Source organism: Rissa tridactyla, chromosome 6 (assembly GCF_028500815.1).
Source record: "Rissa tridactyla isolate bRisTri1 chromosome 6, bRisTri1.patW.cur.20221130, whole genome shotgun sequence".
In the NCBI taxonomy this organism is placed as follows: Eukaryota; Metazoa; Chordata; class Aves; order Charadriiformes; family Laridae; genus Rissa; species Rissa tridactyla.
The window spans coordinates 54116390-54134917 of record NC_071471.1 but is presented as its reverse complement, the minus strand read 5'-3'; the positions used below and the strand labels follow the sequence as shown (position 1 = coordinate 54134917).

At 38.4% G+C, this 18528-nt stretch overlaps 1 protein-coding gene across 4 annotated transcripts in view; it reads left to right on the top strand.

Annotated features, from left to right (window-relative positions):
* PANK1 (pantothenate kinase 1) overlaps nt 1-17035 on the top strand; it is a 48178-nt gene extending 31143 nt beyond the window's left edge. For all 4 annotated transcript variants that reach the window (XM_054206774.1, XM_054206776.1, XM_054206775.1 and 1 more), the window contains 5 exons: nt 6739-6992; nt 9281-9457; nt 9860-9983; nt 14722-14847; nt 15485-17035. In XM_054206774.1, the coding sequence (XP_054062749.1) occupies nt 6739-6992; nt 9281-9457; nt 9860-9983; nt 14722-14847; nt 15485-15544 (741 nt within the window). In that variant the 3' untranslated portion in view covers nt 15545-17035. The remainder of the gene's footprint in view (nt 1-6738; nt 6993-9280; nt 9458-9859; nt 9984-14721; nt 14848-15484) is intronic.
* Nucleotides 17036-18528: the final 1493 nt, after the last annotated feature.

Sequence of the window (18528 nt, the reverse complement as noted above, 5' to 3'; positions counted from 1 at the left end):
CTGGCACTTAAATTGTCACACTTCATTAGCCATTGTAACAGCAGCTGGCTATTTCAGTGTCTTCTGCTGACTGTAAATTGACGTTGGGCAACAGCTTCAGGATTGTGCCCTCAGAAGCATTGAAATGTCTGTTTCAAATATTTGATCATTCTAATGCACCTGTAGAAGTAGAGAACGTGTGCCAAGTCTAATATCCTGCTGTTGCAGGATTCAGTATTGTATAATGCCTTATATGGAGCAGGCTTTAAACTTTACTGTTTCTGTTACTTAGAAGCAAAGTGGAAAAACTAAAGTATGTTTGTGAATGTTGTTAATTTCATCAAAAAAATCTGGCTAGATGCTAGGAAACTCATGAAACTGATACAGGTAACATGCTTTTGTTCTGGCCCTCTATTTCCCTGTGTACGTGCTTTTAAGTTATTTTGTCCTTCATGGTATTTCTAAATGCTTATGGGACTTTCAGGATTGCATAGATTTAGGACAAAAGATCTAACATATTGCAAAACAGCATTCAAATCCCAAAGAAGGAATACTTCTGAGATTACAGCAGCTTTTTCTCCTTAAAATAGACAAGCAAACGTCCTGTTGTTACTTGCCTGTTTCAGTGTCTAATTCTGAATCCCTAAATGAGTTAAATAAGTTTGATCTAGACATTTCTGTTGCTTTTGTGGATTAAAAAAATAAAACAAAATTGGGAGGCATCTTCTGTCTGTCTTCTGTGCCTTAGAAAGGCGACTAAATCTGCAATGTTAGCGAGGTTTAGCTATCTGACCTCCCTCTCACGTGATCCACAGTGTTGGATAGCAAGAGACCTGGAGAAATCTCCGTGGGCTGCTTGGTGACTGCCAGCAGTAACGATCAGTAGCCTGGCAAATCATTTGATTAATTCTTAAGATTTGACTGCTTCCCCTAAAGTAGGAAAACTGACTCTATTCATTAAACTAGACCACAGAAATAATTTTACTGACCATATGGTTATACTTAATGTTCATTGAAGAGCATCAGTAAGTAATTCACTAAAAGGACTGTTTCTAGCTTAGGGTGTTTTTTCTTGGTTTTGTGTTTTGTTCTTGTTCTCTTCCCCCCGCCCCCTGTTTCTGAATGATTGATCTTTATGGCTGGCTGACTTTATTTTCAGGTTAACAGTGGTGCTAAGGCATGGAAGAACCTGTTGCCTAATTCTGATAATCCTCCCTCCTTTCCCCAACTACGTACTGTCACCTCGCATATTCTGTAAATGCTCAAGTAACATCACTTCTGTGAAAGTAAGGAGTGCACAGACTTATTTGCTTGTGTACCTGTAATATAAATCTCTTTATACTCTGTGTCCTCCACAATAGCACACACACATTACTTGCACAAAAGTATGTGGTTAATGTAATGAGGAATAAATTCCTGGACTGTCACTCAGTTTTGTGAAGTAACTCAATGTAAAGGAAACGTGGGGGGTGAGGGAAGAAAGGAATGTTCAGACTTTTGTCTAAAGCCTGCTCTATTACAAAACTGTCAATTGCAGTGGCTCAAAGGTGGGATCTTTGTTTTCCTTTCCTGAACAAACACCTACAGACCTATCTTGACAGAAATTTTACTGTTGGCTTCAGTGAAAGCCTGGGCCAAAACCCAATCACTTATTAAAGAACATTCAGGGCAGGGGAGGAAGGAAGTTTGTTACCAACGCAAATTTAAACTTGGGCCGTGACCTTCCCCATAACCTGTAAGAAAAATTCTTTAAGCTTCGCTGTCGGAGAATGACTTCCTTGTGCCAGTTATTAGCTGATTCTAAGGTTTGGCTTTGTGGTATGAACTGAATGCCTGTGGATGACTTGTAGACTGTATTTAGCTCAAAACAAAAAAAACTCACAGTCCTGTGTTGTAGGATGAGTAAGCTGCATGACGCCTTGCTTGAGGAGTCTGGACACCGCTGCTCAGGCCTGTAAGGTGTAAACTCGGCTGGAGTTGAAACTGGCACCCAGAGAACAGATGAAGTAACCACGATACCTTCTGTTACCACCACCACAAGAAGCTAGGAAACTCTTCGGGGGAATGGGGAGAAGCAATGTGCATCTTTTCCCTGTCAAGAAAGGAAGGAGATCTTTACAGCTAGCTGTGTGAGAGGGCACCTTCTCTTCTGCCTCAGTGAATGTTGGGCTTACCCTTTATTTGCATTAGACTTTGTCTTGTTTGAATGTGAGTGGGTGTTTCTCAGCCTCAGGATGGATGTGGAACGAGCTGGGGGGAATACCTCATCTGAGCTCAGAAAGAAGCAGAGTTGAGGTTTGAGGTGAAGACAATCGAGATATAAAGGAAGCAAAGTATATCTTTATAAAAGTGGAGGAGAGGTAATGGGAGGGAGGTGGAAGGAAAAGCTAGACTGTAAGCTATTACAAGAAATAAAAACTGGAGCAATGCCCAGAAGGCGTATAAAAGCCAGAGTGGTATAGTAAATGAGGCTGTTTTAATTGATAATTAAAAACATGGAAGAAGTTATAGCCCTAACAGTTTCTTACAGAAAAAATTCGTATTTCTGATTGAAAGCCCAAGAGGCAGATGAACTTGTAACTGCGCCTAGGTTTGGACACTTCTGCACTGTGCTCACCAGAACTTGGTATCAGTGGGAAAATTCAAACTGGGTGAAATCTTTCCTGAGCTGGAGCTTCATTGAAAAGGCGTCTGCACAGCAATATTGATCCATTACGCTTCAGCCCTGCTGCACATATACCATGGCTGCCCTCAGCTCACTTCTAGAGGTCTGGGCTGTTTAACATTTCCCCTGTTGAGGTGGAAATATTTACTCACCCATAAAGAAACAAATGTGACCCAAGTCTGACTTCTGTGCTTCCATACTTCAAAGCAGCAGCAAGTTGATACCATGTTTTTTTCCTTTCATACTGTCTGGTACTTGAATACAGCTAAAAATTGTTTGATGTTATGCATATTATTTAAAAAAAAAAAAAAAAAAAACTAACCATCAGAAACCTTGAAATAAAAAACCTAAACTTGGACAGACGGTACCGTTTTCCAGCACTTCTTGCAAGTGTACAAGAGGGGTGCTTTCATTCTCCTTAAAATAGCATCTGTACACAGCAACAACAGACCTTTTGTGTATCCTTGAAATCAGGTGGGTTTCAGGATTTTGTTGCTAAAGTGTGAACTGTCATGGGGAAATGTTCGCTAATTCCTTGCTGTGTTGCACCTGCTTATAAACATGGTAAAAGTCCCAAGCCCCTCCTTTTGATGGTCGTGAAGAGTTCCTCAAGGCCCAAAGTGTTTTCTTCTGTCCCCTCTCTGTTATTTAAAAAGAACAGTCTAAAATAAAGAGGAATTTCTACAGTCTGGCTATAATGCAGAAAAATGGTTCTTTTAAAAAATGTACATATGGTTTCCCTGTAACCATCATAAATTTTCCCTCCAGGGTCCTGTATACTTCGTTGTTCTGCAGTTCTTCCTCTTATAGCACAACTTTCTGACATAAAACTTTTCTAGAGAGGCACAGCGCTGAATATAGTTACGGGAGTGCAGAGCAGGCTAAGTTGACCATTATGCTGTCTGCCCTCACGATAGGGATTGTAAAGGGCTGGAAAACATCTGCAAATGCATTTTGTAAAACGTTGCAGGAAAAAGTCCAATTAAAGCATGCTTCTACACACGGCTCCCATTTTTGGTTTGCATTTCTGCGCATAAACTTTGATTCCTGCAAGGAGAAGTGGTTTGAACAACTGGAAGATGAGGACAAGTAGAGTGTGGTAGGTCAGGTGATGGCACCAGAAAAAAAAAACCACGTTTGCCTACTCATACATTAGTTACGGTGTTTACAGACACATCTATTTTGTGATGCAGTTTTGCTGCTTGAGTCATTGTGAGCAAAGAAACTAATAGAGAAAATGCAGTTCTATATGCAGGCAAAGGGACTAGGAATTGTGACCCTGGCTCTATCATGGCTTCTTGCACAAGTCTGGGTTACTACATTTCTTGCAACTGTGCCCTAATTTGTGTTTAGAAACAAGAAGAGTGGTGGCTCACTGTTCTGAGCCTCAGAGGGTTGGTGGCTGCAGAGCTCGCAGTTCTCTGAATGAAGGCGGATTGATGTGGAATACTGATGCCAGTCTTGCTCCTTCCAAAAATGAAAACCAGACTGCTGCAACAACGCAGAAAAATAGTTTTTCAGTCTGCTATGAATATCATACATGAAAGAGAGCAGTAATAGAGCTTTTCTGCTTACAGTATATCAGCTGTTAAATATAGCACAGAGCTATAAAAAGCAGAGCAAATTCTAGTGTGCCTTTTATATGTGGAGGGCTGGACCTAATAAAACTCCCATGCTTAGTGCTTGAAAAAGAACCTTTGATTAGTTTCTTTTGTTCTGCCCTTACAAAATTGTTGGGCTGACTGGAGAGTTTGTAGAAACAAGGATTTTGTCTGTGTTTTTGCACTGATGCCAGAAATGTTTTGCTCTTAGATTTGTATTGGTTGCTCGTTTCTTGCAAGGTCTCTTACTGATGTTTCCCTATTTACAAAAGGGTAACATGGATGAGACAAAAGCAGCTTGTGGCTGGGTATTTGGCTTATGGGAGAATCGAGGTTTTGACAGTAGGGGCCATAAATCTCCTAATGACTTGTCTTTGTATAGCAGGCTTCTGGTTCATAGTGTCTGTGCGTGCTGTACCTGTGTGAGATGGTGTTTGGTCATGCTGCATCTAGCTTATACAGTAAGATGAGGAAACTGAGACTGTACAGCACATAACTTAAAGAAAGATCATGGTTAGTATAGAACGTTTCCTTATTTTGACTAGCTATGTGCAACATGAGTTGGGCTTTAACAAAATAAATAAATCCTGTAATGAGTGATGACTTAGTGGGCTCCATACAATGTCCATTGTGAGAAAGAGTGCATGAAGCATTTATTATGTTAATGCCTTTTATTATATATCTCTTGACTGGAGATTCTCCCCTCAGTCTAATAGCAAGAAATTGCTGAAATCCAAGATATTTGCAAAATAGCTTTAAGATTTTTGCAACAATTTTTTAAAAGCCTTTTCTCCTAATTTGTTTTTATTCTTTCTATTTGCTGGCTAAATGGTTCAAGTCTTGTATGCTGCATTTCTGTAATTGTAATTTGTGTAGCCATGTGGTAACCAAGACAAAAATATGAAGGGATTGCAAAATACTGGAATATACTCGTTTTGGGAAATACTGAAATGAGAAGAAATTATCTCCACCTGTTTCTATTGTCCTATGAATATCTGTATCTATATTGAGGTCTTAGAGACTGCTGGTTTGGGATTTTTTGGGTCTTATTTCTATTCTCCGATTCCAGGATTTGAGGAGTAGCAAGTATAACAAAAGGGCAGATCCAAAGAATAGAATGGCTTTCAGTTAAGGCAAGTTAGAGCTACGCACAGGTAGAGGAAAAAAACTTAGGGGAGAGATTTAAATAGCTCAAAAGAATGTAACCTATTGGCCATGCCCGTTCCACAGAAATATCTTTCCTCTTTATAGTGACTTAATATAGCTTCCAGAATTAAAAATAGGAGGTAGTTAACCTCGTATATCTTCTCCAATAGCTGTTATAAAAACATCCTGCAACATGCAAATGCTTGAGAACCAGCTCTGTGCTGTGCCACTCCCCTTTGTTCCTAATACCCTGTTGCTTTTTCTGCTGGAAAGTGGAGTTAGGTTAGACCTACTTTGCAGGTGCGAGGATGCAGATGACCTCAGGATCTGGACGAGCATGTTTACTATTTTTTCCTCCCTCTCCTCTCCCTAACACAAGTCTAAGCTCAATGTCATTTGGAAAGGAGACTTTCTACAGACTGTCACTGTATTCTATTTCGAGAAAGGGTTGTGATTTTTATTCTAGTAAACAGAGTGTTATGGCAAGTAGACATGTCTGTTTAAGTACAGTTATGGGTGACCTGTGAGATCTCAGAGGGAATGTTCTTTTTAAGCTCATATAATTGTTATTCTGCCTTCTGTTACAGTTATATTTTTTTATGAACAGTTTGCTAGGGGCATGGGCTTTACAATATTCGTCTTTGGGTTTTTTTATATTGTTTTTCACCAAACATCGGGAATACCCTGTTTTTCATGAGGCATTTTAAAGTGCTTATCACAATTTAAAGGAATAGATCTCTCAGATTACTGGTGACATATACTAAAAAAAATTGCAGATCTTTTAAGCATAATCCGCTGCATATTTAATGCATATTAACATAAGCATGTGCGCTTTGTAAGGCTATCTTTTCTTTAATTGAAGTTTCTTGATATTAATGCTTTTATTAAAAATTTCATTGAATTGCTGGGAAGTGTAGTGGGATGATGAGTTAAAGCACTTTGCATCCTGAGGAATGCTGCTGTGCAGGCATGTGTCAGATACTGTCCAAAAGCTGCAGAATGCAGCTCCCCTTGGAGTGGGGGTGAGCGGAAAAAAAATTTATTGCTTCAGAATACTGAGGGGGAGAAATATTTCCTGCTTGCAGGGCAGGGAATATCTCAAAGGCAAAGGAACTAAACAACGTTACTGCGCAGCGCATCATTGTTTCGGGAGGTACCCCTGGTCAGGCAGATAGTGAGCTCCTTTTATTTCGGACTTCATGCTCAGACAGATCTTTGTACTGTTTAAATAGCATAATGTGTTACTATTAAAGTGATCAAAGTGCTTCAGCGGAGCCTTTTGTCCTTCTCGGTGTTGTATTATACTAGGAAATGTTTGTTTATTAATTTCTTGTTATTCTTTTCCAGATTGCTGATCTGCAGCTCCATAAACTGGATGAATTGGACTGTTTGATCCAAGGCCTCCTTTACGTTGACTCTGTTGGTTTCAATGGCCAACCAGAGTGCTATTATTTCGAAAATCCTACAGATCCTGAACAGTGCCAGAAAAAGCCTTACTGCCTTGATAATCCGTATCCTATGCTGCTGGTTAACATAGGCTCAGGGGTCAGCATCCTAGCTGTGTATTCTAAGGACAATTATAAGAGAGTTACAGGATCCAGGTAAACTTAATTCTATGTTCTTTTAGTTCTAGTTTGTTTTTTTTTTTCGTATTGAACAGATAGATAGAGTAATTGAACAGATAGAACTAGACAGAGTGACTAGTACGTGCAGCCCCAAACTGTGCTTGTCTTCCCATTTCTCTTAAAAGCCTACAAGTGGCAAGGCTGGAAATATCCTAGGATTTCTTCGGAGGGGGGAGTCTACATCAGAGAAATCATGGATCCATTCAGCTTTAGAACTGCCTTAGTCTATTCTTGGTCTTCGTACCTATTTCTTATTTCTTGCTGCAAATGACCAAAATCAAACTGACTCAGTAAATGAATCTCCCTCCACTGCTTTGATTCCCCAGAACAGTCAGAGCAGTGAAATAAAAATGTCTGGGCTAAATAAAAACCTCTTGCCTTCTTAGTTAGGATGTATCCAGGTTTCATAGAATAACCTGCTGCTACTGGATTTTGTCAGAGGCATGTTACTAGATCTCCTGTTCCCTTACAGATTGCACTGGTCTTTGGATCATGCTGGTAAATTAAGGAATGCCATTGTGTGTAAAGACTAGAATCTGATTGTCTGTGTTCTTACTTTGTCCTCAGCCTGGGTCAGCTAGTGCTGTCTGGAATGATTTGTAGGGTACAGCTGAGTTGAAATGGTCTCTGGCCTATGTTCAGTAAGAGATTTAGATGCGACTGCTCCGTTTAGGGGTTCAGGAGTTCGGAATTTTGCTCGTAACACCAGCAAAACAGCCTGAGTTATGTTTAAGCTTACTCTATAGACGTGGCAACAGTGCTTGCTTCCAGGAAATGACTTTATTTACAAATGTATCCATCCAGACTAGTAGTAAAAATACCAATAAATCTATTCCACTTTTTCCTCGTACGTGCAAACTAAATTGATATAGTTCATTTTTAGTAATCTTGTCATCTTAAAAACAAGAAACCCACCAAAACAGAAACATTAAAAAAAAAAAAATCCCCTTCCAAAACAACAACCAAAGAAGCTTTTTGGATTTGCTATAGTTCCTTACAAACCTGCATTCTGTTCTTCAGTGCATGTACATATTAATAAAGTTTCTCCTGTATAGTGCAGGTGGCTGCACATCTGCCTTATCTAGGGCACATCTTTGCCACAGTGGTAGCCATGAGCCATTTTCTGTATAAAGTACAAATGAACAAAAGCTGAATGGAAGAGGTATTGGTTTTCTTGCAATTCTGGTTGTTTTTCAAGCATAGCCCTTTTGATATCTGTAAACGTGCTTCTGATCCTTTCCACTAGGAAAGGAAAAACATGACTGCAGTGGGTTGCTGACTTGTTATAGGGGATGAAATCAATACTGTCTTGTGACTGGTGTGTGGAATTTCCTACTGTTCAGTTACTGAATATATTATATTACAGTGCTTCTAGATGTGTTCTGAAAAACTTGCCCAATAATCGAAGAGCACTGACTGAATGGTGTTCCTGTCAGACCTCCTGTGCTTTTTCATGAAGTGGAGGTGTGGTGTCTCACTGATCCTCTTGTTTACAGTGGCGCCAATCAGTGCGGCTGCAATCAGTGCAAATAAGTTTACTTTCTCAAGGGTTAAGAAAGAATGAGGAAGGATGTAGAGGTTAGTAAGTTGAAGTTCATGTCTGTTAAAACTGAAGAGTCCAAAGTAGTAGAATTTTAATGAGATGAGTTAGCAACCTGTTATGCACAGTCAAACAGCCCCTGCTAAATTTACATAGTAAATATTGTACATGAGCCTGTGCAAGATATTAAAGTGACTGTTCCTTGCTCAGATTTCTTTGGAGGGCTGAGATATCTTGGGCTGATGCTAGCCTTGCTTTGAACAGGAACCAACCAGCCTGCTTCCTGCCACTAGCTTGGCGGACAAGATATCTCTTGGCTACCTGCCTCTGCATAGATATTTAGCTTTGATCACTGTTCCTTCTTTCATCACTGACTTCAGTGATCTGCTGGCTAATTATTCTTGCACAAGGAAAACTTGCTGGAGTGCTACAAATAGCAAACTGAAGTCTGCAGGGTTAGGTTGGACCTTAATCTCGGGACCCTTTATTTAGCATCATTTCTCCTATTTAATGTTAAGGACCTAAGAGTAGCTCAGTTAAAATCACGCTGGATGACATTTGTCTTAAATAGGAAGTCAATTTAGGGTGTCTGTTTTCACTTCTATGAGGGAGGAGATGCAAGATACAGTTGGTAGCTGTGTGGACCATGTTGAAAACAGGAGCGTGAGGAGCTGTAGTAAAAGCTGGTTCAAGGTGTTGGTCTGAAGGAACTCTGCTTTTCTAGTCTTGGAGGAGGAACGTTCCTGGGCCTGTGCTGTCTGCTGACTGGCTGTGAGACGTTTGAAGAAGCACTAGAAATGGCTGCAAAAGGTGACAGCACCAATGTGGATAAGCTGGTGAAAGATATTTATGGAGGAGACTATGAGCGGTTTGGCCTTCAAGGGTCTGCTGTAGCCTCAAGGTATGTGTTAATTGCGCTGTTTTTAAGGACTTCCTTGGGAAACTTACTGCGCATGCTGAACTGAGTGTGTAATCCCTGGACTATGCACTATGTCCATGTGTAAATGTCACTCAGAATGTATCATGTGGTTTGTCCTTAGATCTCTCACCTACTTTTTGCTTTTTTTTTTTTAAACAGGTGTAAGCAATGCTTGATGCAGTTTGCTTCCATTTAAATTAGTTATTTTAAAAGTGTCTTTGCGCATTGTTCTGCCTTTCCAATGCCATCCCTTTTCACATGTTCAAATCTTTCTCAAATCGATGGATATTAAATCCAAGCAAAGCTTATTAAATTATAAAATTTCTAAGGGCTTTTAGCACTCTGAGATAACTTATAATAAAAGGAATAATCTTCCTCACACAGCTTTGGCCATATGATGAGTAAAGAAAAGAGAGATTCCATCAGTAAAGAGGACTTGGCCAGGGCTACTTTGGTCACCATCACCAACAACATAGGTTCTATTGCTCGCATGTGTGCACTGAATGAGGTAAGATAGCATATTTACTACAAGCTTAAAACCTATAGAAACAACATAGTAAGGTTAACAGACTACAAAAATGCAAATTGCCGGTATAGTAGTTGTGTGGTAAACGTGTATATTTAATGCGGGGTCCTAACTTACGTGATTTGTGTTATGTGTATGCTTTGAGCTTCAAAGGTAGGGAAGAAGGAAGAAAAGTTGGGTCTAAAAGATCTCCTTGAACCATTGATGCCTAGAGCTGTTCAGTTGCTCCCAAGCTGTAGTACATGGATATTAACACCTTTGTAATCCAAATTAACATTCTGAATTACCTTGTAGATACTAACAGATCTTACTATACTATGGCAGACTTTTTAAATAGTGTTTTGTGTGGCTTGTTTCCATAGCGTGGTGGGTTTGAATTGTGTATTGTGTTAAATGTTTTGAATAGATGCAAGATCTATTGTATTGGGACAGAGAGAAGAAAAGCATCGTTCATTATTCTGCCTCAAACTCCTATCAGATGCTTGTTACATTCTTTTCTTTAGGCATGATAACTATGGATGGATTGTTCCATTCATACACCTTTCCTGCTTCTGGCAGTTTAAAAAAAGAAAAAGAAAAACCCAAACACAAACATTTAGGCACTTGTTTCGAGCTGCAAATTGCATCCTTTACTGTTATGTGGTAATTCATCTGTTCTGTCTGCTCTCAACGAATTTACCTAATCTTCTTTTTAAATACAGTGACATTTTTAGCTCCACTGCTTTCTTCTAACCACAGAATGCTCCTCTTCTTTGTTTTTTTTAATCAACGACACACCCACACCCCCCAAGAAAAACCCCAACAAAGCAAAACCAAAAAACTCACCGAACTGCCATCTCATTACTTTATTGGGTCCTATCTAGCTATTACCTTTATGAGAAACACCAAATAATTTATCACTAGTGCTTTTGGTGGGTTTTGGTTTTTTTAATAAACCTTTACCCCATCTCCCCGTTGGTCATTCCAAGACAGAAAATTCTAATACTTGGTCTCCTCTCCTACAGAAGACACGCTGTGTCTCTTTTTCACTGTTTCATTTTGTCTTTTTAATCTTTTTATGGTTATAATTTTGAGATCAAATGATCAGATCTTCATGCAGTATTCAGAGTGTAGTTGCACAATGAATTTGTGATGGCATGTTGATAAACTTTGTGTTCCAAGTTCCTTTGCTTACAGTTCTTAATATTTTATTTTTGTGAGAATGGAGCTAATGTTTTTCAGAAACCATCCACAGTCTGTCTTGAGTGGTAGTGGCTAATTTGGAGCCTATTATTGTGTCTGAATACTAAAGTCTTCTCTGCCTCTTCCCCCTTCCATTTGTCATTTCACTTTTTTAATTTAAAATTCATCTGCCACTTTATTCCTCAGTTACTGGGTGTAAGTCCCTTCAGCATTGCTATGCTGTTCATTTTTTATTCTGACCCTCCTGAATAACTTTGTATGCCAATAAATGTTATGTGTGTTGCTAATATCTCTTGAGCACTTCTAAAATATGTTGAACAGCACAAGTCTCAGTGTATGCCCCTGTCAATTGCTCTGATAACCTCCCTTCATTGTGAAAAGTGGCTACAGATTTTTTTGGTTTTGGGGGGTTTTTTTGTCAATTTGACTTTTTCAGTCAGGATGACTCTCCGGTGTTCTCTTTGCTTTCAGCTTCTTTACAGTGTTGCCTTGTGGCATGGAGTTCAAGCAGCATTGTACAGGGCTATCAAAGCATGGAGAGTTGCAGCAGGGAACCACATGCGATGTGTTCGGAGGAGGAAATAGGCTACTAGTGAAACTAATGCTTCTGAGTCATTGTGAAAAACTTCCTAACATCTTTGTTCAGTGGGCAGGCTTACTTAAAAACTGAGCACGATCCATAGAATTTTGTGGAGGAATGTGGATTGATGTGTAAAGTATGCTTCATTTCCCAGACAGTGTCAAAGTAGAATTTCTCCAACACTTGAACTAAATTATTCTGTAACTTTAGAGAATTAAAACTTAATTTAGTAGCCTTACATGCCATTATAAAAAATTCAAACACGCTATATCATTGCAAGTAAGCTGATCTCCAGATAGCTTGCTCTCAGGGGAGAAAAAAAATAATGCTGTCATTCTGCTAAATAATCTAGACACCTAAATTGCCTTTGGGAGATATGGCTCTGACTCACCAAGCTTGATGAATGAAATGGCCAAATAAGAGCTTAAAAAACAGTTGAATATGATAATATTCTTTTGTGGAGTTTGTGTGTATTAGCTTAGAGTTCTGGTGAAGCTCACTCCTAGGTTCTTCGACAAAATCAATTTGTGCCCTGAAGCATGAGTTTTGATAAGTTGTTGGGTTTTTTTTTTGTTTTTCAATGATTGCAGTTTTAATATTGTGTTGAAAATTACTTGCATATGTGCAGGAAAAAAATGAGGCTGGGGAGTAAATGAAATATTCTGTCTGCAGAACTTCAAAGCAAAGTTTGCTTGCACAAAGTTGGCAGTGGGGTAGAAAAATTCCATAGTCTGGAACCATTTGGCTACACATCATTTGAAACGGTCTGTCCTAGGCAAAGCAGGACTGCATAAAGGAAACCGATCTCCCTGCTTTATCTTTACTAGCGGAACGTGTAAATTGCATCTGAATGAGTCTTCTTGCAAAAATATGCACAGGTTTTTTTATGGCATCTTTGATATAGATTCCCCTATTCTATTATATGGGTAAATATGTGTATATAATATATTGAAGCTATACTATAGCTTTCTACTGCAGGGTAGTTGAACAATTTAGCAAGACCCCAGAGAGCGAAAGAGTGCATGTCTTTTTCAGGCTGTTGTAATTTGGTTAGCTTAAGTAAGCATTTCATCACGATCCCTTCATCAGCTTAAGACGTCTGTCTTTCAACGTTGAATATATTTCAGCAGTGAACAATTTAAAAGTAGATTGGCAGGAGTCCCTTAAGAGATGAAAGTAGCATTTCTTCGTTTTCCGACTGCTGAAAAATGCTAAAGCTGTTCAGTTCAAAAATCTAGAAAACTGTACATCTTTAACAAAACTTTTAACCTTGTCAAGTCAAGGAATGTTGGAAAATAAAATGATACGAAATTTGCATGTTGATATACACTCTGCTATTCTAGTAGATACAACTAGTATTTTTACATTTAAAATTTTCAGTAGTTTTTGTACTTGGTGTTAGGTACTGTGTGCTTGAATTTCTGGTAACAGTAGCTTTGTGTGTATATTCAGAAAAAAAAAATCATGAAAATGAAATGCAAATGTAGATTCTAATCAATTTGATGGTATTACATTACAGGAAATTAGTTACATGTTTGTCCCTCCTTTGTCAGAAATGACTTCAGAAACAAAACTGCCTTGTCAAGAGGATGCAAAGTGCTCTTAGCCATGTTTAATAGCAGCCTCTTGAGAAGTTCTTATTTTCAGCCATATACGCCATATATCCCCATATCTAAGGGGGTAGGAGACTATAAAGCTGAATTATTTAAATAAAATTTCTGTTGATGTGTTTGGTTTGGGGACAGTCAGACATGTAACTCAGTCATCGTAGACTGAATAAATGAATTACTGGATCTGGGTATTGGCACTCTTCAATCCTGCGTATTCAAGTGAGGATGTTCTCTGTGGTATGTCACGTGCACAGTACCAGACATGCCAAAACTGTGGTCTGTAGCAAAGTAATTGCTGCAGAACCAAGTGTTTGGCTTTATAGTGCTATGTGAAAGTAGAGAGGTCACATTGGTAGTTCTGGCCTCTATGCAGATTGTTGCTGGTAATTTTCAGCAGATGACTCCTTGGAGATACAGGAGTCTTGAAGGAGCCCTAGAAATGTAAAAGCTTATATCTCCAGGATTTGGCCTTCTACTGAATCTTCTAGACCAATTCTACTGTATGGTGGGCATCGTATGGTACACTGGTTCAAAATGCAAGTGCATTTTTGTGCCTAACAGCCAAAACTGGGCTTGGTGAGATAGTTTTGGGCGTTGTTTAAGCACCAGAACTTTTGCTTGCATGCACTGGTGTGCACACAAGTAAGGATAGCATGTGACTCTCTCACTGACAGCATAGTGCTGATTGTTCAAAAATCTTTAGGTTCTTTGTGAAAACTGGGTTCAAGTGAGCTTTGAAACAAAGGAGCGCAATACATCCCAAGTATCACGTTGGCCACGTATCGCTTGCTTTCTGAAAATGGAGCCGCAGTCCAGAGAATAGATAATGAAAGATGCTTCTTCCCATCTCTAACATAGTCCTTCTCAGATACTCTTCAGAGGTTCTTCATCTGGAATTAATAATCATAGTGATCTCTGGAAAGTTGCTTCATTTAACAAGCGGGGGGGAAAGATGTCTTCATTGCATCCACGTCATCTACAATTAAAAAATAAAAAAAAAAAACAACAAAACAGTCGTAATCCTGTTTGTGTTGGGAAGGTCTGGGCCTTTAAGCAAATATTCACCATCTGTGGTATCAGCCTCTCACTTTCTTTGGAATAGAAGTTCTCTCTCTTTTTTTTTTTTTTTTTTTTTTTTTTTTCTTTTTCCTTGCAGCATCTCTACTTAGTGGTCAGTAACTGCAATTTTTTTTTTTTTTTTTTTTTTTTTTTTACTTTTCAGTCTGGAAAATTTAAATGTAATCCCAAATTCCCATTTAACTTCATAGTGGAGGCAGAAGTACATTTTGAATGAGGCAAATAATGTAGCTGAATATAATTTTTGCTGGTCTGCCTTTCAATTTTGCAGAACATCGACAAGGTGGTATTTGTTGGCAACTTTCTCAGAATTAATATGATTTCGATGAAGGTACTAGCATATGCTATGGATTATTGGTCCAAGGGACAGCTGAAAGCTCTGTTTTTGGAACATGAGGTAAGGAAATACGTGTTGAACTTACTTTTATTTGTAAGTACAAAAATCTTGTGGTTCTTGACTTGGTGAAGTTAAAAGGGAGAATTTCAGTGCCACTGCTTTGAAGTGAATCCACAAACTAAGTTCTGCATAAATACAATTTAATTGCAAATTCATTTGAAAATTCCCCTTGTTAACTCCCTGGCTTGACCCCTAATCTTGTGGTATTTGTTGCTAAACGCTGCATGTCTCTCACTTTTGTTTTCTGACCCTAGTACCAGCAATGTTTGTTTGTGTGGTCTGGTACATAAACCTCAACTAGAATTAATTTTTGTACGCATAATTTTGAGGTGACTTTCAGATGGATATGTTCATAGCGGAAACTGCCCTGCCTCAATACAGCATCATTATAGTGGTTCTGTAGTTTCTTATTTTTTGACAATTTTGGAGAACTGTGTAAGACTTCTCCCAGTATAAAGACCTTTTTTGGACCTAAACAAGATCATATTAAATCATAATTCAGATATAGTAAATACTTGGCACAGCAGGGCTGATCTTCTAAGAAAGGTCTTTTAATTGCCTTAACAGAACTGAAGATTTCACATGCTCATGCTTGTGTCTTATTTTGGAATTTGTTTTACTTTTGCCTCGTTTAAAGGGTTATTTTGGAGCTGTTGGGGCTCTTCTAGAATTGCTGAAAATGACAGATGATCAGTGATGAAGCTGTCTGAAGAGACTCCTACTGCAGATGCTGCTGGATAAGAGCGAAAACCACTACAAGGATGGAAATGAAGCCATTATGGTAGTTCTACCTGCTGGATTTGTAAATAATTTAAAATCCTTTTAGCTGATCTTTACCTTCTGGGTTTTGAGCTTATACTTCAGAATTCATACTGGGAATAACAAGATTTTGTTTTCTGTACACTGTATTTTTTAGGGGAAAAAAGTGCAAAGTGGCCAAACATACAGATTTTATGGATTTATTTTAAAAAGCGAATACTGTTTAATGTAGGACCTGTAATATGAGGCATCTGCTTTTCTTCTGGGGTTTACTGATTAGTGTGGTAATTTTAACTTCATTTAGTAATCACTCTAGGAGATTTTTTTATCTTATTTTCATGACGTTTCATGATTTGTTCTTGGTTTCAAATGAAACTGCAAAGCTGATGCATTTTACTGTGAAAACTAGTCATTGATTATTTTTTTTTGCCTTTCCTTTCCAGATTAGATGAGACACTTTTTTATTTAACATCCCCCTACCCCTCCAAAAATAAATTTACAAGCCTTCTGTGACTCCATGGGTTTCTTGGCAAGACTGCCAGAAAACTTGGTGGGGGTAGGAGGTTTAAGACTGTAATTTTTCATTAGTCATGAATTGCAACAGGAACAGACTGCCAACGGGTTTTGCAGGACTAATTCTCCTCTACATTAAAAAATTTTAAACAAGATGTGAACTAAAATTTTAATGATTGGCTTGACACTAAAATGAAATCCTGTTTCTGTTGAAAATCTCTGATCCACATTAAGAGTTCTGTAGTACAGATGTTATTTATATGGTACATACTTGGCATTAGATGACAAAGGGAGGAGGTTTGTTTTCATTTATTTGAAGACTTTTCTGTAGTCTGCAATTTTTAACTTTATCTTGATCAAAAACAACTGATAACTGCATTATTTCAAAGCCAAGTTTCTAAAATTAGAAAAAAAAACCCAAACCTGACTAATGTATTATCTGGTTTTAAGCTAGTATTAATTTTCCCTCCAGGTCACTAGGATTTGAGTGTTTATTCCAATACAGTATTTCCAACCTTTTTTTGATTTGTGGACCTCTCTAGATTTTACTTCGTTTTCCAGTTGAATTGAGGCCCCTTTGAAATCTATGTACTTGGGTTGCTGCATAGCATGTATAAACTTGCTTTTCTTAGACACCTTGAGGGCTCACAAATCGGAGGCAGAAAAACAGTTCATAAATTCTTTTGTCTTGCAAAACTGTATGTGATGTCACATAAAGTGTAAAGGGCTCATCACGGAGAAACAGTACAAATTTCAGACACGTGTATTATCCAGTATATTTTTGGAAGGGGGTTTATTTCACTTTTTTAATAGTCATTAATTTCCGTATCTCCTAAATCTTGAAATAAATTCATATTAACCGATGTGTTAACTTGTCTAATGGAAATAAAGACCACTACTGTTTTGACGGTTTTAATGTATCTGTGGAGTTCATTTCTTGAAATCAATGATGTGAAATGCATCACGCTGTTTAGTAACACATATGACTAGTTATTTCTATGATAATTCTTTGGTTCTTGATAGGTTTTTTTACTTTGTTATATTGTTTTGGTCTTCGAAGGGTTTTGCCTGCTTGAAGTTGACTTTTTGGTAGGCTGTAAACTGCAACATGAACAATTAGCATGTTGTAGTTGATATTTCATGTAATACTGAGCTTGAGGTAAGTGGGGATAGTTCTGTTCAGTGCCTCTAATTTTTCATGAACGAAAAAAAACTTTAATTGAGCTTATTTGCGAAGTTTTGCCTGCAACTAAAGATTGGTTTCTACATTGGGTTGGTATTTTAAGGCAGCCTTCAGAACGTTAAGAGGTAACTGCACTTCTTACAGTGAACAGTAGAGGGAAGCATAACATCAGCAGTATAAACACACTTTGCTAAAGCAGTGGAGCTCGGGGCAATTTGTGGGATGGGTTGGTTTGTTTCAGAGAAAGCTTCCATCTTTTTCTCCCTGGCCGGTTTTCGAAGGGAATTTGATATGGGAATATCAGTCACATAAGTGTTCTTGCATTCTTGGCATTTATAGTTATGTGAACTGAAAGGGTTATGAAGCATTGGAACAGGCTGTCCAGGGAAGCGGTTGAGGCACCATCCCTGGAGGTATTTAAAAGATGGGTAGACTGGTAGATTAATAATGGTTTTTGTCAGAGTTAGGTTGATGGTTGGACTAGCTGATCTGAACGGTCCCTTCCAACCTAGGCAATTCTATGATTCTTTTAAGATTAAAATCCTCTAGTCCTCAAGAAAAACAAAAAGAAACCAAACAAAAAAAACCCCTGAAATTCTAGCAAGTCATTCAGGAAAATATATGTGGGCTATGCAAGATGCTGTGTCGTTGAAGAAGGAAAGCACAATTTTGGTAGCCCTAATGTTAGCCCTAAGATTGTAGGGACTGCCAGGTAAGTTGATCACAACAGTTCTAAGAGAAGCATAAAATAAAACTTTAACTTCAAAATGTTGATTTGAAATTTAAAATGTTTAATAGGTAAGTTGCTGTAGCTAAGACTGGCAAAATAATACTCTGGTGTGTATACTACACACAAAACCTACTACATTTGGTTGGGAAAATATTAGCAAACTAAATTAACAGGATGGAGAGCTATGACAAGTCACTAAGTAGAAGAAATTAGAGGAGCCTGGTGTGAGAGGAAGATAACGTAAGCTAAATTCTTCCTTTGCTGAGGGAGAAAAGCCTCCTGCAAAAGTATATTTCTTTGTCACCTTGAAATCTACAGTTGACTTTTTTTCTCCCCTCCTTCCCCACTGGCACCATCATATGAATATGCTGGAACTGTAATTTGCTACTTTACCTTCAGGCTTTGCCTGCCTTCACGAGTCCCAACTTTTGGTTTCCTCCCATGTACCTCCTCCACAATTAAAGTAATGGACAAATGACAGTCTGGTTGATTTTCA